The 22,157-nt window shown below is 34.5% G+C and overlaps 1 protein-coding gene across 1 annotated transcript in view; it reads left to right on the top strand.

Moving 5' to 3' along the window:
- LOC100955207 (disintegrin and metalloproteinase domain-containing protein 32-like) overlaps positions 1–22,157 on the top strand; it is a 196,496-nt gene that overhangs the window by 97,320 nt on the left and 77,019 nt on the right. The window contains exon 10 of the mRNA XM_012813618.1: positions 3,642–3,723. Coding sequence (XP_012669072.1) covers positions 3,642–3,723 — 82 coding nt within the window. The remainder of the gene's footprint in view (positions 1–3,641; positions 3,724–22,157) is intronic.

The raw sequence follows: 22,157 nt of genomic DNA, 5'->3' as shown, positions 1-22,157 counted from the left end.
TACATTTGATAGATTTGACTTGTAGCCTTGCAATATGCTCCATAGGTGTGGTCCCGCCTTATAACCTCCCTCCTCTCCTCCCTTCTGACTCCATTTCTCTCCTTCATCCTGTGCTATAGTTATGTTCTATCTTTCATATCAAAATCTGAGTAAATATAAGTAGGTTTCATAGAAGTACTGATATTCCATTTATTTCTATTTGTTGTTGCTTTAATTGCCTTTGAGGTCTTAGTCATACATTTGTCTAAGCTGATATCTAGAAGAGCTTTCCTTACATTTTCTTCTAGAATTCTTATAATTTCATGCTTTTCATTTAAGTCTTTTATCCATCTTGAATTCAGTTTTTAATTTCAAAGTGTTATGGGATACAAACAGTTTTGGTTACATGAATCAATTTTATAATGCTTAAGTCATAGTTATAAGTATGCCCATCACCCAGATAGTGTTCATTGTACCTGTTAAGTAGGTTTTTGCCCATGTCCTCCTTCCCTTTCATTGACTTCTTTTTTCTCTTAAGTTTTACTCCCTCTATGAATGTGTGTGTTCATTGCTTAGTTCCAATGTAATAATCAGTACATAGTACATGTGCTGTTTATTTTTACATTCTTTACTTTTACTTAGGATAATGGTCTTCAGTTTCATCTAAATTATCACAAAGGCATTAGGTCATCCTTCTTCATGGCTAAGGAGTATTCTGTGGTACACTATGACCATTCCATCTTGAATGCACCCAATCTGTATACATTTTTATGAGTGGTGATGGATAGGGGTCTTGTTTTTCTTTGTGTGGCTGTCCAGTTTTCCCAGAACCATTTACTGAATAAGGCTTATTTTTCTCAGTGTTCTTGTTTGCATTGTGGAAGATCATTTGTTTATAAGTAGATGTTTTTGGATTTGAATTCTCTCTTTTGTTCCATTGGTCCATGTCTCTACTTTTGTACCAAGACAGTGTGCCCATAATATTTATGTGGATGGTCACCCTGTATCATGCTATTTTGTTTAATTTAATATTACTGATTATAGTTTGAAGTCTGGTAATGTGATGCCTCCAGATATTTTTTTCTTAATTTCACTTGACTATTTAGGCTTAATTTTGGTTCTAAACAAAGGATATAATTAATTTTTTCTAGATCTATGTAATATGACATTAGTATTTTGATGGGGATTGTATTGAATCTGTAAATTACTTGGGGGGGGGGCAGTGTGGACATTTCCACAAGGTTGAAATACTGATCCTTCTTTATTCTTTTTCTGCTATGTTTGACTAATTGAATTAGTTTGAAAGCCTTGCCTCCTAGCTCAGAGATTCTTATGCTAAGTCCAGCCTGATGTTGAAGATTTCTAATGTATTTTGTATAACTCTTTAACAAGTTTTCATGCTTTTATTCATATCCTGAAACATTTTTGATCTTTTTTTGGTTGATTTTCAACTTTCTCTTCAATTCCATTCATTTTGCTTTCCGTCCATATTCTAAATTCCATTTCTGACATTTCAACAATTTCCTTTTGGTTAGGTTTCATTGCTGTGGATTCTATTGTGATCCTTTGAGAGTGAGGAACTATCTTGTTTTTTCATATCACAACAATTTCTTTTCTGCTTTCTTCTTATCTAAAATTTCTTATCTCAGCTCAGTGCTGATATCTGTACTTTGCTGGAAACTCTCCTACTCTTTGAGGAGGAGACATCCCTAGGTAATGATTTTCTGTCTTACTCTGGAGGGTTGATCAGTGGGAGAGTGGTTACAGTGGTTAGATTTGTATTAGTCCCCAAGCCTCTGATGGAGCTCAGACAGGGTGCTGGCAAGTCTCTCTCTATAGAGGTCAGTGGCATGACCTGAGCAGGTTGCAGAACCTTGGAGTATGCCTAAGCACATCATAGATTCTTGATCAGTACCTGGATAGGTCATGAGACCTGAGCCAGGGCTAGAGGGTCTTCATGTCAAGTGATGGGTTGTTTCTGAGGCCAGTATTGGAAACTTGGGCAGGGGATTCTGTGCGTGGGGGGGGTGCCGGATTGGATGTTTGGTGAGGCTATCTAGGAAGTAGTCGCAGGTGTCAGGACTGTGTAAGCTGCTATGTGGTGTGCAGAGTGGGGACTGTGCCCTGACAGCTTGTGCAAAAAACAAAAAAAATGTGACTCACTATGAGCTCTGTAGGACTATGGGGATATGACCCATCCATTAGCACACTGGGCTGGGACGTGTGGCCTTATGTTTTGAATTCAGGTCCCTGGGATGTGGACCTCTACGTGGCATGCAGTGGCAGGGGGCTTATTCCTCTGATAGAAACACACGACTGCTTGGGAATAAGGGGGTTCTTAATGCATATGTTGGGGGCTTGCTACACTGTTCTGGGTAGGGCTATAGGTGATGACCTGCTGGATGACTGGGCCTCTCATCCTACACAAGTCCCATTGAAGCTAATGCCATAGGATCCTTCAAGCTCTGCTCAAATTCTCTTGTGCTCAAGGCATATGAATGCATTGGCACTCCCTGCTTCCTTCCCAGCCTGTAAGAGGTGATGTCAGCACAGCTATAATGAAGTCAATTCCTGTGCAGATCAGGAGCTCTAGATTTGAGTGCTCAAGAGTAGCAACAACTGTGGAAAATCAGGAACCATGGCCACTAGGGTTCTTGCCGAGCCCACTGTCTGATACAAGTTTAGGCCTGTAATAGTGGGGGTGAGCAGAGCATAAGTAGTGTTTGCACTGGGAGCATTGGGCCCTGGGTCTTTCTCCTTTATCCCTTTCTTCCATGTTCAAGAAACTCTCCAAGGTATCTTCCAGTCTTAGAGAGTGGAAATTTCCTTACCCAGCTCCTTCAATCTAAGTGTCTTTCACCCATTCTGTGATGATTTACAATGCTCTGCTTGAGAGGGTCCATCTGTAGGAAAGGAACTACTTTCAGTTTTCTATCCTCTCAAAGAAAGTGGTGTGTGAGAGCTGTTTCTGCCCTGCCACTTTGACCCCCTCCTTAGTGATTGAGAGTATGGCTCTGGATCCAGACTGCCTAATTTGAAATCTTTCAGTAGCACTTATTAATCATGATACCTTGAAAGAGTTATTTATACTTTCCATTTTAAGTGTGATGTGCTTAATGGGTATAAAAATATCTCCTTCACTTGTTTTTTTTGAGAATTAAGTGGCAAAATTTATGTAAAACTCTGAGAATAGTGCTGTTATTATATGACAGTTATATGAGCCATTACTCAAAGGTTAAATGATAATATGTAGTTGTGAACCAATATACTGGCACTGCTTGCCTTTCCAACACCATGATAATATTTAGTTGTGAACCAATACAGTCATCCTCTGAGAAACTCTTGAGGTTTTTGACATAGGAATGACAAATTTTAACATTTACATTAACAATATGTCAAAACCTTTTATAACCTCAATGAAATGTGATGATAACAGTAAAAGCATTTGATATGTTACAGTATCCACAGGAGTTTAGTATAATTAATACTACTATTTAATATTAGTAAAATATCATCCAAATGTGAAACATTTAAGGACATGTGGAAAATTATACCTCAATTTGCTTCAGACTAGAATTTTATGAATGTAGATTATTAGCAGAAATAAAATACATTAAAATTATTCATTCAGATTAATTGTAAATATTTATTTATTTATTTAGATATAGAGATTATCCAAATTACATGGGAGCAACATTTTCTGGAAAAATATGTGTTACTAGTAATTCTGCAGGAGTTGTATTGGTATGTAGATATTAATTATTTATTCTTTCTGAAAAATTTACACATTTAATTTATGTAACTGGATAGCAAATAGTTAATAGTTTATATTTATGTTCACATTTACAAATTGCATTTGTTTTATTATTTCAGGTTCATTGAGGGTACAAAGAATTAGGTTACACTGTTTGCCTTTCCAGCACCATTTGTTGAATAGGTATTCATTTTCCCTTTTGTTTGGTTTACTGAAGATCAGATGGAAAGTAGAGACTGGTTTCATCTCTTGATTTGCTCTTCTGTCCCATATGTCTATGTCTCTATTTTTGTGCCAATACCATGCTGTTGTGATTACTGTGGACTTGTAAAATAGCCTGAAGTCTGGTAGGGTAATGCCTCTGGCTTTGTTTTTATTATTAAGAATAGCCTTGGATATACAAGTTTTTCCTGCTTCCATAAAAAATTAAAGTACTATTTTTTCCATTCAAAGTATGATGTTGGTGTTTTATTTATTTTTTATTCTTTATTAAATCATAACTGTCTACATTGATGCATTTATGAGGTACAATGTGCAGATTTGATATACAATGCAGAATGCTTACATCTAACTGATTAACATAACCATCTCCTCACTTATTCGTTATGGTAAGACATTCATACTCTATTCTTAATGGTTTATAAATGTATTATTGCATTAGCACATTAGGTTAGGTCCCCCCAGATGCCCTCCCTCCTCCTGGCATTGTCCTCCCATTCCTTCTCCTTCCACTTCCATCTTTCTTTCTAGACTATAGTTATGTTTTACCATTCATATGAATGTGTAGGTGATTATATACTGATTTCATAGTAGTATTGAATACATTGGATATTTCTTATTTCTGTTCTTGAGATACTTTCCTAAGAAGAATATGTACCAGCTCCATCCAGATAAACATAGAAGATGTGAAGTCTCCATCTTTTTATGGCTGCATAGTATTCTATGGTGCACATATGCCACAATTTGTCAATCTTCTTGGGTTGCTTTTATGATTTGGCAATTATGAATTGGGCTGCAATAAACATTCTAATGCAAATATCTTTGTTGTAAAATGATTTTTGATCATCTATAAATATGTAATAGAGGGATAGAAGGATCAAACAGTAGGTTCACTTTTAGTTCCTTGCATATTCTCCAAACTTCTTTCCAAAAAGGGCGTATTAGCTTACATTCCCACCAGCAGTGCAGAAGTGTTCCCTTCTCTCCATCTCCATGCCAAAATCTGAAGTTTTGGGATTTTGTGATGTGGGCTAATCTTACTGGTGTTAGATGATATCTAAAAGTGTTTTTCGATTTGCATTTCTCTGGTGATTAATGATGATGAGCATTTTTTCATGTGTTTGTAGGCCATGAGCCTGTCTTCTTCAGAGAAGTTTCTATTCAAGTCTCTTACCCACATAGAAATGTGGTTATTTCTTCTTTTCTTGTTAATTAGTTTGAGTTTTCTGTGGATTCTAATTATCAGACCTTTGTCAGAAGCATAACCTGTAAATATCCTTTCCCATTCTCACAGTTGTCTGTTTGCTTTATTTACTGTGCTGATGGTTGTCCAGAAGCTTTTTAGTTTGGTCAGATCCCAGTAATGTATTTTTGGTGTTAATTTTGTTATTTGTCAGGTGAGTACTCCTCATAAAAAATTGTCCCAGGCCAATTTGTTCAGGCACTTTCCCTGCACTTTGTTTTTCCCTGCACTAATATTTTCATAGTTTCATGCCTTAAGTTTTGATCTTTTATTCAGTGAGAGTCAATCACTGAAATAAGGGTCCAGTTTCATTCTTCTACAACTCACTAGCCAGTTCAAACAGCACCATTTGTTAAATAGGGAATCTTTTTCCTGATGACCGCTTTGGATAGGTTTGTCAAAGATCAAATGAGTATAAGTGGCTGAGTTCATCTTTTGGTTTTCTATTCTGTTCCATTAATCTACCTCTTTATTTTTATTCCCTTCCCAGGTTGCATTGAATCTATAGATCGCTCTGGGTAGACTGGACATTTTAACAATGTTGATTCTTCCCAGTTATGAGCATTATATATTCTTATGTTTGTGAATGCCTTGTGCAATTTATTTTCTTAGGGTTTCATAATACTCTTTATAAAGATCCTTCTAAGTGGGAAAGCTTTCAGTTTTGCTCTATACAGTATGAAGTTAGCAGTGGGTTTGTCATAGATAACTTTAATAAGCTTAAGAAATGTGCCATTTTTTAAGTGTTCTTGTTAGAAAAGGATGCTTAATTTTGTCAAATCCCTTTCCTGCATTTTCAGGAGGATCTTATGGTTTTGGTTTTTGCTTCCATTGATATGAGGTATTACATTTATGGATGTGAGTATATTAAATCAGCCTTGGATGAAGCATACTTGATCCTGATATATTTTTTAATGTGTATATACAATCTATTAGCAAATTATTTGAATATTTTTGCATCAATATTCATTAGTGAAATTGGTCTGTAGATCTCCTTTTTAGTTGGGTCCCTTCCTCCTTTTGAAATAAAGGTAATCTTTGCTTAGTAGGACATGCTTGGGAATGTTCCTTCCTTATCATTCATTGTTCTGGAAAAGGTTCTGCAGTATAGGTACAAGCTCATCTTTAAAGTTGTGATAGAATTGTGATTTGAAGCCATCTTGTCCCAGGATTTTTATTTTTTGTTATGAGAAGCTCTTTTTTCCCCTATTTTTGCATTCTCAGCACTTGATATTTGTCTATTCAAGAGATCTGTTTCTTCCTTGTTAAGTCCAGAGAGATGGTTTCATTCCAAGTATTGGTCCATTTTCTCCACATTGTCCACTGTGGGCCCAGAAATTTTGGGGCCTATTTTTGTGGTGGTCCAAAATAATCTCTTGTATCTCTGTGGTATCAGTTTTTATGTTTCCCCTTCCATTTCTGACTGAGGTTATTAAAGATTTTATTTTTCTATTTCTGATTAATCTGGTCAATAATTTATAATTTTTTTTTATCATTTTGAAGACCAAGTTTTTGATTCATTGATTTTCTGAATGATTCCTTTTTTTTTCTTTGATTCAACTTATTTCTGATTTAAGTTTGGTTATTTCTTTTCTTCTGCTAGGTTTCTTCTTGGATTGCTCTTCCTTTTCTATTTCTTTAAGACAATTCATTAGATTATTGATATGCTTTCCTTCCATGTTTTGGATGTAGGCATGTGATAAATTTCCCACTTATGACTACTTGTGCCATGTCCCACAGATTTTGGTAGCTTTTGACTTCATTGTTGTTATGCTCAAGGAAGTTAATGATTTCCTTTTGTATCTCTTCCTTAACACAACTTTCATCCAGTATTAAGATTGTTTCATTTCCAAAACACTTCCATCAAACTGGTTAACATAGCCTTCATGTCATTTTCTTAGTTATTGTTTTAAAACGTTCACATTCTATTCTTCGAAAGATTTACTTGTACCCTTGTAAGATAAACCTCAGAAGTGATCCCTCCAATCCCCCTCCCTCCATCCATTCTCCCCTCCCCTCTCTTTCCCCCTCCCGGTATTCTTAGGCTGTTATTAGATTATAGCTTTCATATAAAAGGTATAAATTAGCTTCATAATAGGGCTGTGTACATTGGATACTTTTTCTTCTATTCTTGTGATACTTTGTTAAGAAGAATATTTTCCAGCTCCATCCATGTGAACATGAAGGACGTAAAGTCTCCATCTTTCTTTATGGCTGCATAGTATTCCATGGTGTACATATACCACAGTTTGTTGATCTATGACAAACCTATAGCTAACTTCATACCATATAGAGTAAAACTGAAAGCTTTTCCACTTAGAACTGGATCCAGACAAGGATATCCAAGGATGTCACTATTATTCAACATTATGGTGGAAGTTCTTGTCAATGCAATCAAGGAAGAGAAGCACATGAAGGGCATTCAAATGGGGGCAGAGGAGTCCAAACTCTCACTCTTTGCTGATTATGTAATCTTATAATTAGCAAACTGCAGAGACTGAACTACAAAACTCCTGGAAAGGGTCAGGAAATACAGTAAAGTCTCATGGTGTAAAATCAATGTACATAAATCACTAGCCTTTGTATATGGACAATAACAATCAAGTTGAGAAGCAAATCAAGGACACAATTCCTTTCACAGTAGCTTCAGTGTAAGTGAAATACTTAGTAATATATCTAACAAAAAGAGGTGAAGGATCTTTACAGAGAATTATGAAACCCTAAGACAGCAGTTCTCAAACTGTGGGTCAAGACCCACCGGAACTGTATTAAATGGTTGTGGCATTAGGAAGGTTGAGAACCACTGCTTTTTGTGAAGTCATTGTGATGAGAAATGCTGGCAAGGAAATTGAAGAAATATAAGGGAATTTGAACTGGGGAAAGAATGAGAAAAGTCAATCAGGCGATCATGGTGTGAGGTGCAGTTAATAAGATAATAGAGTGGTTGAAGTTATTGATAAAGTTCTGTTGACAATGCCTAGATAATGAAACATAGGGAATGAATGGCTGAGGTAGGGTATGGGGTAAAATCAGTTGAAGAAATAAATTCTCATATTCGGTTTTTACAAAATCTTTACATTTGTGTTTTGACAAAGCCATAATAATCTTGAAGAATACAAAAATGGAGTGACTTTTGTAGTTTATATCAAGACATTTTAAAGTCTTAGTAATTATTACAGAGATAGATATTGTGGTAAACAACTAGATCAATAGAATAGAGTTCAGAAACAGAAAAAAGTATAGGTATACTATGCGTACTAAATTTTACCAAGATGACACTATAATGCACTTGTCAGTGGGTGGTCTTTTTCGGAAAGGACACTGTGAAATGATGCTATTCTAAAACTAAAATATAGGCAGAATATAGGTCTATATGTGAAAGTTATACAGGAAAGTTTCAAAAGATAAAAATAAACTAATGCATCCTTTATGAAAAGAAGTATGGAGAATCCTTGATGAACTAAAAGTTGACCTTCCATTTGATCCTGCAATCCCATTACCAATCATCTATCCATAAGAACAAAAATTATTTTACAACAAAGATATTTGTACCAGAATGTTTATTTCAGCCCAATTCATAATTGCCAAGTTGTGGAAGCAACCCAAATGTCCATCAATCCATGAATAGATTAACAAATTGTGGTATATGTGTACCATGGAATAGTATTCAGCCACAAAAAGATGGAGACTATATCTTTTATGTTTACCTGGATGGAGTTGGAACACATTCTTCTCAGTAATGTATATCAGGCATGGAAAACAAAAGTATCCAATGTACTCAATACTATTATGAAATCAATATATAAACTATTCACAATCATATGAATGAAAAAACACAAATATACTCTAGGAAAGGAGAGGGGAGAGGAGAGGGAGAGAGTATTTGGTGGGAGGTGGAAGGGCATTTGGTGGAATCTCACCAAGTGTGCACAGTGCAAGAATATATATCAAAATCACTAAGGATAAATTTTAAATGCTTGCCACAAAAAAATAATTACATGAGGTCATTATACTGTACCCCATAAATGTAAACAGTCATTATTTTAATTAAAAATTAAATTTAAAAAAAGTAAATGAGGTAATGGTTATTTTAATCAGTTCATTGTAAACATCCCACTTTATATATCAAATCAACACATTGTACATCATAAATGTACACAGTTATGATTTCATAAAAAATTAAATTAAAAAAGAAAAGAAAAAGAACAAAAAACAAAACAAAAGATAAAAAGATACATAGCTTCATGCCTGTGGGAATACAGAGAGGGTTTTTTGTTTTGTCAAAAGTATTTATTTTCAAAATCGACATAGAAAATTTTATAATAAGATTACATACCTCATGATGTTTTTAAGGCCATATACATTGTGGAATTGTTAAATCTAGTTAAGACATCACCTCACATATATATAATTTTTTATGGTGAAAACGTTTAACATCTACTCTCTCTTTCTTTTTTTTCTAAATAGAGTCTCATTTTGTCACCCTTGGTAGATTGCCATGGAGTTACAGCTCACAGCAACCTCAAACTCTTGAGCTCAAGTGATTCTCTTGCCTCAGCCTCCCAAGTAGCTGGGACTAAAAGCACCGAACACAAAACCCAGCTACTTTTAGAGATAGGGTCCCCCTCTTTCTCAGTCTGGTCTTGACCCTGTGAGCTCAGACAGTCTACCTGCCTCACCCACCCAGACTGCTAGGATAACATCCACTCTTTTAGAATTTTTCAAGAATGCAATTTATTGTCATTAACTGTAGTCACCATGTGAGGCAACAGTTCTCTTGAACTTACTCTTGCTATCTAACTTTAAATATGTATTCTTTTACCAAAACCTCCCAGAAGAGAATTATTTCTGAATTCTTTGTCCATCATTTCATAGATCTTTTCTTCTAGGCTCATTTACTAGAGACTTATTAGTTTCTTTCAGTGATGTCCTATTTCCCTGGTTTTTCATTACCCTCTTTTCCTTCAGCTGATGCCTATTCATTTGAGAAAATATTCACCTATTTCTGGCCTTTGCAAGTATGCTTTGATGGTGATAGAACTTTACCCTTTAGTCTAGCCTGGGCTTCTGGATGCCAGCTGGTAAACCTGGACAGGCAGATCTGGTGTCAGGTCTCTAGCTGGGCTTTGTTATCTCTTGTTCTCTCAGGTCAAATAGTATCTGTCTCTGCTCCCTGGTATTTAAGACCACTCCACTGGCTGGACTCTGCCATCAAAGAGGAGAACGGGCTGGGTTATTTGTGTAGGAGAGTGGACCTGGAGAACTCCTTTTCCACCATCTTGCCAATTTTACTCAAAACTTCATAAAGGAGATATAGAAAATCATAAATCATATGGGAAAAGTTGGATAAAATTGGACCACATTAGATTTAGGAAATTCATTTCATGAAAATACATTAAGAGAGTAAAAAAAAAAAAGGCACAGAATGGTAGTGGTATTTTCAATGTATGTAGATGTATGAGTGAGTATGTACTCATATATATATACACATACATATATATTTATACATAATGAATGTATATGTAATTTTGTATATATGTATATATATAATCTATGAGACACTCCTATATATAGTAGTATATACATGTATATTTATATATTTATTTATAAAATATGAGATATCCTTCTATGTAATAGAAGTCTTTATAGTCTAATATAATAAAACAATGAACAAGGCAGTATAATAAGAAATGACATATTCAAATAATCCAAAAAAACATGAAATTCAAGTTAAAACTTAATTAAATACTACCTTCTACCTGCCAGAAATAATATTACAAAAGACAACATTATGTGTTACAAGAATGTAAGCATGCAGAGCAACTGCTGCTCTCATTTATTGCACATAGGAGTATAAATCACAATAACCAGTTTAAAAATGATTAGTATCTGTTAAAAGTGAACATACACATGCCCTAAGATCTAATAACTTCATTTGTTTTTTAATTTAATTTTTACATTTATAATTGTCACATCATAATGTACATATTGACAGGATATAGTGTGACATTTCAATGCATGTATATATTACATAGTAAGCAACATGGGTTAATTACTAAATCCATCATTTTAAACATTTATTATTTCTTTGCAGTGACATTTAATATCTTCTCTTCTAGCTATCTTGAAATATAAACTAAATTCTTATTTGCTGTACTCACCCTACTGTATAATAGAATAGCCAAAATTATTTATCCTGTTTAATTGTAACTTTGTACCCAACTGATGAATCTCTCCTAGTTCTCCTCTCTCCCTTATCCTCTCTAGCTTCTCACAACCATTGTTCTCTCTACTTTTGTGATATCAACTATTTTGGATTCCATATATGAGTAAGATGATGTGATGTCAGTCATTCTGTTCCTGGCTAGTTTTACTTAACATAATGTCCTCCAGGTCCATCCATGTTGCCACAAATGATTGGATTTCCTTCTATTTTATGGCTGAAAAGTGTTCCATTGTATAAATATGTAACACTTTTTTAAAATCCATTCATCTGTAGATGGGAATTTAGATGGATTCTATATCTTACTGAATAGTACTACAATAAGCATAAGAATACAAATGTCTCTTAGACATTCTGATGTCACTTCCTTTGTATACATACCCTTGGATAGCTGGTTTGAGGAAACAATATAGTAAAGAGACAACCTACATAACCGGAATAAGTATTGCAAACTATATATCAGAAAGGGGGTTATTATTCAGAATATATAAGGAATTCAAATAACTCAATAGCAAAAAAAAATCAAATAATTTGATTTAAGCATGGGCAAAAGAGTAGATATTTCCAAAAGACACATAAATTTCCACCAGATATATAAAAAAAATGCTCAGCATCACTCATTATCAGACAAATGCAAATCAAAACCAAAATGAAATATCATCTCACTCCATTTAGAGTAGCTATTACCCAAAAAAGAAAAAGTACCACATGATGGGAATAGGAACAAATGAAAAATATCACACACTGCTGATGGGATTATAAATTAATATGGCCATTATAAAAAATATGAATTTTCCTCAAAAAATTAAAAAAATGCAACAACATTGTTTCTGTGTTCAGAAATACATACATACATTAAGAGAATGCCCATACTAGCCTGTTTCTAATAACACAAAAGTGAAAACATCCTAAATGTCAAGAGTATAGTGGATAAATATGCTGCATTCATGTCCTGTAAGACTGCACTAGCAATAAAAATGTATGAACTCTGTTCTACACAATCCTATGCCTTAATTTCACAATTTTAAACTCTAGTGAATCAATCCATAATTCCAAATATGTAAAATACGTTTGAGGGAATTTCAAAACAAGTAAACTAATCTGTGGTGTTTGAAGCCATGAGTAATGGTTCTTGTTGGAAGTAAGAGAGATGGTTAATAACTGCTAGGAAGCAAAAGAGAGAGACAGTGAGAGGAAGGGAGAGATGGAAAGAGAAAGAGAGAAATTTTTGCATTTATTTTTTTATACAGTCACATTATAATTGTGGAGTTTTAGTACAGAAATGCAAAGTGAGACAAATGCACTGGGATCATTTAATTAAAAAAAAAGAGAGATAAGTAAAGTGATGTTAACTGAGTAATCATATAAATTAAATCTTAGGTGCTTGTTCTTCATTTTACAAACCTCTACGTTATCATTTCTTTCAGTCTGTCAGTGATTTGTCACTTTGCTAAAGTTATTCAATTTATACACAGAGCAAAGCATGTAGTTTTATGTTGCCTCTTTGTTTCTCGGTGATAAGCCCATGGGATTTGGGACAGCAGACCTAAAGGATCTGCATTCTGTGATTTCTCTTGTTACCAGTCGCTATGTCAATAAGGATCTCAGGAGGTAGCAGACAGCACACTTAAACTGAGTAATTTGGTTATGTGGCCACTTTATGAGCAGGGAGGAGGTCATGTGGACTATCCAAAATGAATAACAAGCTGTTGTAAGAAATTGGGCAAATTGAATTTATGGTCCATATAGCTAAAAGTCTAATGTAAATTTTTTTTCATGAAAACAGCCTTTCTATACACAGGGATGTCATAAAAGTCACCATGCATAAATGATAACAACACATATCTTGGAACATGTTTGCCATGAGTGGTAGATAAGACTTCATGTGTGTGTAGAAAGAGGTGGCCAACATGTACAGAATGTTTTGTAAATATTTTGTAAAATTTTAATGAGCATTTTGTAAATAAAAGTATATTTAGCTGTAATTTCCCCTTTTCCCAATATATGGTAACTTTTGAGACATGCCCCCTAATTATAGTCATTACGTAAGAATTTTTAGGTGTTCAATTATTAAATTATGGAAAAGCTTGGTATAGACTCAGTATGTTTGTTTTTCAGTAAAACTTACGAAGAGTTTCAGGTTCTCAACCATTCAAGGAACAATTTATTCTTAAGAGTTTGAAAAATAATAAAAATATTCATAATTAGAAAATTTTTTTTTATACTTCAATAAATTGTCTTTACTCTGAATTTTCTCTGTTGTTATTTTAGTATTCCAATGAGATAACTGTAGAGGCATTTTCAATTCTTATGACCCAAATGCTGGCACTTAGTCTGGGAATATCATACGATGACCCAAAGAAATGTCAATGTTCTGAAACCATCTGTATAATGAACCCAAATGCTATGTAAGTTTTTATAACAAATTTATTTATTGATTATTTTGTTTTAAATATTTGAAGAGAAAAATTTAGTATTTACTTATAAGACAAACTAGCTATAAGTGGACCAAGTTCACTGCAAAATATAAATGTGAACCTTTATTCATTTATTTTTTATTGTTTGGGATTCATTGAGAATACAAAGAATTAGGTCACACTGTTTGCAGTTGTTAGGTAAACTCCCTCTTGTAATTGTGTTCCACCCCCAAGAAGTGTGCCATACATCGTGACCCCCAATCCCCTCTCTCCTCACCTCTCTCCAATCCCTTGTTCTCCTACCCCTCATATACTGTCTTCATATTACAATTGAGTACATTGGATTCTTTTCCCCATTCTTGTGATGATTTACTGAGAAGAATGTGTTCCACCTCCATCCAGGTTAATACAAAAGATGTAAAGTCTCCATATTTTTCAACGGTTGAATAGTATTCCATGGTACACCTAAACCACCGCTTACTAATTCACTCCTGGATTGGTGGGCATTTAGGTTGTTCCACATTTTGGAAATTGTGAATTGAGCAGTGACAAACAGTCTTGTACAAATGTCCTTATGATAAAATGATTTTTTTTTTCTTCTGGGTAGATGCCTAATAGTGGGATTGCAGGATCAAATGGGAGGTCTAACTCGAGTTCTTTGAGGATTCTCCACTCTTCCTTCCAAAAAAATTCTATTAGTTTGTAGTCCCACCAGCAATGTAAAAGTGTTCCTTTCTCTCCACATCCATACCAGCATCTGCAGCTTTGGGACTTTGTGACTTTGTGATGTGGGCCATTCTCACTGGGCTTAGGTGATATCTCAGGGTGATTTTGATTTGCATTTCTTTGATAATCAGGGACAATGAGCTTTTTCTCAAGTGTTTGTCAGCTATTTGTCTGTCTTTATCAGAGAAGGTTCTATTCATATCTCTTGCCCAGTGGTAGATAGGATAGTTTAAATAGAGAGCTGTGGTGTCACAGCTCACAGCAAATTCAAACTCTTGGGCTTACGCAATTGTCTTGCCTCAGCCTCCCAAGTAGCTGGGACTACAGGCACCCACCACAACGCCTGGCTATTTTGTTGTTTTTGTTGTTATTACAATTGTCATTGTTGTTTAGCAAGCCCAGGCAGATTTCCAACCCACCCACCTCGGTGTATGCAGCTGGCACCGTAATCCACTGTGCTACCAGCACCGAGCCCGACCGCTGAAGTCTTTGTCATCAAATCTTTCCTCAGTCCAACGTCATCAGGAGTTTTCCCCACACTGTAAGAGTAGTATGGAGGAAAGTGTGCCATTAAAGATAGCCAAAGGTAACAAGTATACTATGCAAATATATAATAGATAATGTCATATACATTATGAAAAGAATTTTCTTTAAGGTATGTATTTTATGAATACACTTACTAAGGATCTTTAAGAATCTGTCAGTGGGCCATAATAAGTGGCCTCTGTTTTAAACAAAAGTTTTTAATTTGATTTTAGAATAATGTGATGTTTTGAAAAAACTACCACCCCAAAGAATAGGAATTTCTAGTTGATAGACCAGGTTTAAATATATACTATTTTTCCATTATTCAGATATTTCACTTAGGAGAATGGTCTCCAGTTCCATCCAAATTGTTGCAAAAGGCATTGATTCATCTAGTTATATAGCTGAATAGTATTCCATAGTATGCATATACCACATTTTATTAATCTGAATATGCATATCCTGTTTTAATGAAAAATCATTTGACTAATGAAAGCAGTTTTGAATATTTTATAAGTATAATAAAAGCTATATTTGGTCAGTAAAAATATATGTATGTATAATATTTGTGTGAATGAAGTAATTACTTGACTTTGCTTAGATTTATTTTTATCATCTTTAAATGGGAATAATATGCCTATTCTCTTATTTCATAGGGTTATAAGAAAAAAATAGAAAACTTTTGCTCTACTGTAAACTTCTTCAGTATGTGATGGATTAGCTACAATGATTTGTAAATTTGCCAATATTCCCAAAGAGGTATAGCAGGTGTCCTTAGTGTTTTAGTGTTTCTGTTGGTAAAAATAGGCTATGATAGGTTTAACCTATTTATTACTGAAGAACAATTAAAATGTAAATGTGAGCATAAAGCATTATTTTTTGAAAACATTTTAATGGTTATTCCTAAGGCTTTAACTCTTCTCTCCCCCCCCCACCAAGGCTTTAACTCTTATATTCTAAAAATAGGTCAAACTCAATTATATACATATATTTTGACACATGTATTGTCCATACATTTTTGCCCAAATTTTTGAGGGAAAATAATGGTGCACATTATACATAGTTTGCACTGCACAGGAATAGCAGAGTGGTGGGAGGAAGTAGGCCTTCTAGGGTTGCCACCGTCCTGTTTGGGCCTGCTGGACACAAGAGGACCTGAGAGCAGGCCAGAATGTCCTCCACAAAAGGTGAGATGGGCTGCAGCTGTGCAGGATGAGTAGTGGAGACCAAGAGCCCCCTGCAAGCACCAGGAATCCACCTGGAAGTCCATGGGCATAGCAGCCTAAGAAGCTACCACCCTGCCTCTTAGCTGCATCCAGTGACCAACAAGGTAGGGAAGGAAGGAGTCCTTCCATCATGTTAGGGAAGGAAGAAGGGGAAGAGACAGCCTTTACAGACCCAGGGACATCAGGACCACGGTGCCATCTGCATGTTTACTTGATGAGCATTATATCTTCTCAGATGTGTCTCTGTCTCTTGGCCAAGAGCCAGTCATGTTATCAAGGGGTATTTTCCTGAAAGCTTAGGCCAAAAATGTGGATGTGCATTATGCGTGTATACAAGAGCACATTATACACAACAAAATACTGGTTATAACCTCACAATTGTGTGTGTGTGCATGTGGTTATAACCAGTATTTTGTTGTGTATAATGTGCTCAAAAGCTATGTTGATTGGTTTGATGTAACCACGTCAGATGGTATAAAAATTCAACACATTGTACCCCACATATGCATAAATGTAGTCACGATCTATGTGTATATGACTTAATAAATATTTTTTCTAAAAGGAATTATATGTGTACACTCATATCCATATATGCACATATATCCATGTAAGATTTATATTTGGTATATATATATATGTATATATATCCATATAGATAGATAAATATCATATAATAGATAAATGGACTATATACCCATTTATAATACATATTCCATTCCATCAATATATATATAGATAAATGGAATATATATTATAAATGGTATATAGAAATAGTAATATATATTAAATGGTATATGTATGTATATATGGCATATATGGTACATATATATGTGTGTGTGTATATATATATATACTTCATAGCAATGTGAGAATAAATTTTGGGAGATCTTTGTTCATGTTGCAAACTAGTCTCAAGTATTTTGTTTTGTGTAGATGACTTAAAGCCTAGATTAATGATAAGATTAATAAATGTTACCTGTACTAACTGGGTGCTAGAGACAATTCCAAGCACTTTACATACATTTGATTCTTACAACCTCTCTGTAGGGTAGGTTCGGTTATTCCCACTCTTACATATCAAAAACTAAGTTATAAAAAGGATAATTACTCATGGTCTGACAGCTAGTTTATGGCAGGCTTGGATTATGAATCTGTGTTAATAAACCTTTTGATTTGTATAGTACTTTATAAAAATATATGTTTAAAATTATTTCAATATAATCTTAAATTTCTTACAAATTTCTTGTGATATGTGTAGGGTGTTACCTTAATTTTTATGAAATCTAATAATTCCATGTATGTATAACCCTTGTATTTCCAAAGTACATCTTACCCATTATTTTATGTTAATTCTTAAGAAAGTATGTAAATAATGTAAATGTTATTATTTCCATTTAATGTGTTTATGAAGAAGTCCTTGGAGTATATGCAGCTTAAGTGACTGTACATGGGATATATAGTTAATTAGTGCTTAAGCTTTATGAGATATTGGTATTATGACAATAATTTATTTACTGGGCACCTACTGTAAGCCATAGAATTGAAAAGGACACTTTACTTGTGTAATAATATTTAATCCTCATTACAATACTATGAGGTAAATTATCCCTATTATGTAGAAGAGAAAACTGAGACTTGGAGAATTTAATCAATTTGCCATTTAATCATAGGATTGGTATTAGTCAATGAGTGTATCTAATTCCAAAGTTGTTCTATTGTCTACTCCACATTCATGGAGAAGTTAATACACTGGCATTAGCTTAAACCAAGTAGAAAAAGAACATTGGTGTGAAATTTCTTTTCAAATCCCTTGTCCCCCTGTGAGATAGGATCACTTGTCCTTTTCTTGCTAATATGTTTGAGTTCTCTATGGATTCTTGTTACTAAACCTTTGTCGGAGACATAACCTGCAAATTTATCCTCCCATTCTGAGGGCTGTCTACATGCTTTACTTACTGTGTTCTTGGCTGTGCAGAAGCTTTTTAGATTGATCAAGTCCCAGAGGTGTATTTTTGATGTTGCTTCAATTGCCCGGGGGGTCCGCCTCATAAAATTTTCACCCAGGCGGATTTCTTCAAGTGTTTTTCCCTAGACATTCTTGTAGTATTTTTATAGTTTCATGTCTTAACTTTACATCTTTAGTCCAATGAGAGTCTATCTTAGTTAACAATGAAAGGTGTGGGTCCGGTTTTAGTCTTCTACAGGTCGCAAAACAGTTCACCCAGCACCATTGTTAAATAGGGAATCTTTTCTCCACTCAATGTTTTTAATTGGCTTGTCAAAGATCAGGTAATGGTAAGTAGCTGGATTCATCTCTTGGCTCTCTATTCTGATCCATATATATACCTCTCTGTTTTGTGCCAGTACCATGCTGTTTTGATCACTATGGATTTGTAGTATTTGTGGTATAATCTGAGGTCTGGTAGCGTGATTCCTCCTGCTTTGTTTTTATTTCTGAGTAATGTCTTGGCTATTCAAGGTTTTTTCTGATTCCATACAAAATGAAGTATTATTTTTTCAAGCATTACAGTGGAGCTTTAATAGGGATCACATTAAAATTATATATTGCTTTGGGTAGTATGGACATTTTAACAATGTTGATTCTTCCCAGCCATGAGCATGGTATATTTTTCCATTTGTTAACATTTTCAGCTATTTCTTTTCTTAGAGTTTCATAGTTCTCTTTATAGAGATCTTTCACATCCTTTGTTAAGTTAACTCCCAAATATTTCATCTTCTTTGGCACTACTGTGAACAAAATAGAGTCCTTAACTGTTTCTTCAGCTTGGCTACTGTTGAGGTATATAAAGGCTACCGATTTATGAGTATTGATTTAGTAACCTGAGACTCTGCTGTATTCCTTGATCACTTCTAGGAGTTTTGTAGTTGAATCCCTAGTGTTTTCCAGATATACAATCATAACATCTGTAAAAATCAAAAGTTTAATCTCTTCTGATCCTACATGGATACGCTTGATTGCATTTTCTTCCCTAAAATTTCCATGACAGTGTTAAAGAGCAATGGAGACAATGGGCAACCTTGCCTCATTCCTGATCTGAGTGGAAATGATTTCAATTTAATTCCATTTGATATAATATTGGCAGTGGGTTTGCTGTAGATGGCCTCTATCTGTTTAAGAAATATCCTTTCTACACCAATTTTCTTAAGTGTTCTGATCATTAAATGATGCTGGATATTATCAAAAGGTTTTTCTGTATCATTTGAGAGAATCATATGGTCTTTGTTTTTTTAATTTGTTTATGTGATGAATTAGATTTATAGATTTATGTATGTTGAACCATCCTTGAGATCCTAAGATAAAACCCACTTGGATGTGGTGTATAATTTGTTTGATGGGTTGCTGGATTCTGTTGGTTAGGATCTTGTTGAATATTTTTGCATCAATATTCATTAGTGATATTAGTCTTCAATTTTCTTTTCTTGTTGGGTCTTTTTCTTTCGGGAATCAAGGTGCTGTTTGCTTTATAGAATGTGTCAGGTAGTATTCCATCTTTTTCAATATTTTGGAAAAGGCTGAGTAATATAGGTACTATATTTCCTCTTTAAAGGTTTGGTAGAATTCTGACGTGAAGCCACCTGGTCCTGGGCTTTGCTTTTTAGGGAGATTTTGTATAGGTGATGCTATTTCAGAACTTGATATAGACCTATTCAACATATCAACTAACTTCTGGTTAAGTTTTAGGAGGTTGTTGGACTTCAAAGTATTGGTCAATTTCCCCAGATTTTCATATTTCTGGGAATAAAGTTTCTTGTAATATTCATTAAGAATTTTTTGAATTTCTAAGGGGTCTGGTTATTTCATCTTTACCATTTCTGAATGATGAGATTAGAGATTTTATTCTTTTTTCTTGGTTAGGTTGGCCAAATGTTGATCTATTTTATTGACTTTTTCAAAAAACCAACTGTTTGATTTATTGATCTATTCTATAATCCTTTTGTTTTCAATTTCATTCAATTCTTCTCCTGTTTTGGTTATATCTTTTCTTCTGCTGGATTTGGGATTGGAATGTTCTTCCTTTTCTATTTGCTTAAGATATCCCACTAAGTTCTTAACTTCCTCTCTTTCCATTCTCTGGGGAAGACTTGCAATGCTATAAATTTCCCTCTTAGAACTGCCTTTGCAGTATCCCAGGGGTTCTGATAACTCGTGTCTCCATTATCATTTTGTTCTAAAAATTTGATAATTTCCTTCTTGATCTCGTTTCTGACCCATCTATCATTCAGCCTAAGGTTATTTAGCTTCCATTTTTTTGTAAGAAACTGCAAATTCCTTTTGTTACTGAGTTGAACACTTAATCAATGATGGTCCGAGAAGATGCATGGAATAATTTCTGTTCTTTTAAATTTGCTGAGATTGGACTTATGACCTAAGATGTGATTGATTTTGGAATACGTTCCATGTACTGATAAGATAATATGTGTATTCGGTTTTGTTAGGATGAAATATTCTGTAGATGTCTGTTAAATCCAGAAGTTGAATAGTTAAATTTAAATCTAATTTTTTTTTTGCTAAGCTTCTTATTGGAGGATCTATTCAACACTGCTAAAGAGTGTTAAAATCTCCGACTATGATGGAACTGGGAGAGATCAAGTTGCTCATGCCAGTTAGAGTATCTTTCATAAATTGAGGTGCATTCTGATTGGGCGCATAGATATTGGTAATTGAGATCTCATCATATTGAGTATTGCCCTTAAGAAATATAAAATAGCCATCTTACTTTTTGGTTTAAAAATCTATTGTATCTGCAAATAAAATTGCAACACCTGCTTTTTTCTGCTTTCCATTTGCCTGGAATATTGATGACCATCCCTTCACCCTGAGTCTATATTTATATTATAAGGTAACGTGAGAATCTTGTATACAACAGATGTCTGGTCTGAGTTTCTGTATCCAATCAGCCAATCTGTGCCTCTTTAGAGAACAATTTAAGCTATTCACATATATTGAAATTATTGATAAACCTATTAAAATTTTGGGTATTGAGTTGTTCAAAAGTCCAGTGGACATATGTAATCCTTTCTCCACTGTGGAAGTTGGAATTTGATCAATAGTTTCTGAGTGAGTTTACTTTTGTTTTGGAGGATTGCTGTGGTCATTTATGGAGTATAGGTCTGGGAATATCCTGGAGAGGTTGTTTACTTATGGAAAATTTCATCAACATGTGAATGTCATTAAAGTATTTAATTTCTCCATCATGAATGAAACTTAGTTTAGCTGGATACAGACTTTTGGGTTGAAAGTTATTTTGTTTTAGGAGATTATATGTCGATGACCACCCTCTTCTTGCTTGACAGTTTTTGGCAGAGAGATCTGCAGTCGTTCTGATATTCTTCCTTTTGTAGGTTATGGTTTTCTTATGTCTGCTTTCAGGATTTCCTCTTTCATATTAACTTTAGTGAAGTTAATTATGATGTGTCTGGGGAATATCTTATTTGGGTTGAGTTGTGCTGAGTTTCTGAAGCTGTCTGTGATCTGAATTTCAGGATCTCTTGGCATATCTGGAAAGTTCTCTTTCATAATTTCATGAAGAAAAGCCTCTGTGTTTTGTGAAGCAACTTCGTCGCCTTCAGGGATTCCTATAAGGCGAATATTAGTTTTATTCAAATTATCCCAGAGCTCTCTGAGAGAATGCTCCATTTTTGCTTTCCATTTCTGTTCCTCTTTGGACCCTTGGGCACATTCAGAAGCTTTGTCTTCTACATCTGAGATCCTTTCTTCTGCCTGCTCCATTCAGATACTAAGGGATTCTACTGTATTTTTCAGGTGTTTGAGGGCTACAATCTCTTGCCTCAATGTTTCAAAATCTTTGGTGGTTTTGTCTTT

The sequence above is a fragment of the Otolemur garnettii genome, unplaced genomic scaffold (genome assembly GCF_000181295.1).
Source record: "Otolemur garnettii isolate 467f Iridium unplaced genomic scaffold, OtoGar3 scaffold00284, whole genome shotgun sequence".
Classification (NCBI taxonomy): domain Eukaryota; kingdom Metazoa; phylum Chordata; class Mammalia; order Primates; family Galagidae; genus Otolemur; species Otolemur garnettii.
Note: the sequence above shows the minus strand (reverse complement) of the source record. Positions and strands in the feature narration are given on the sequence as shown.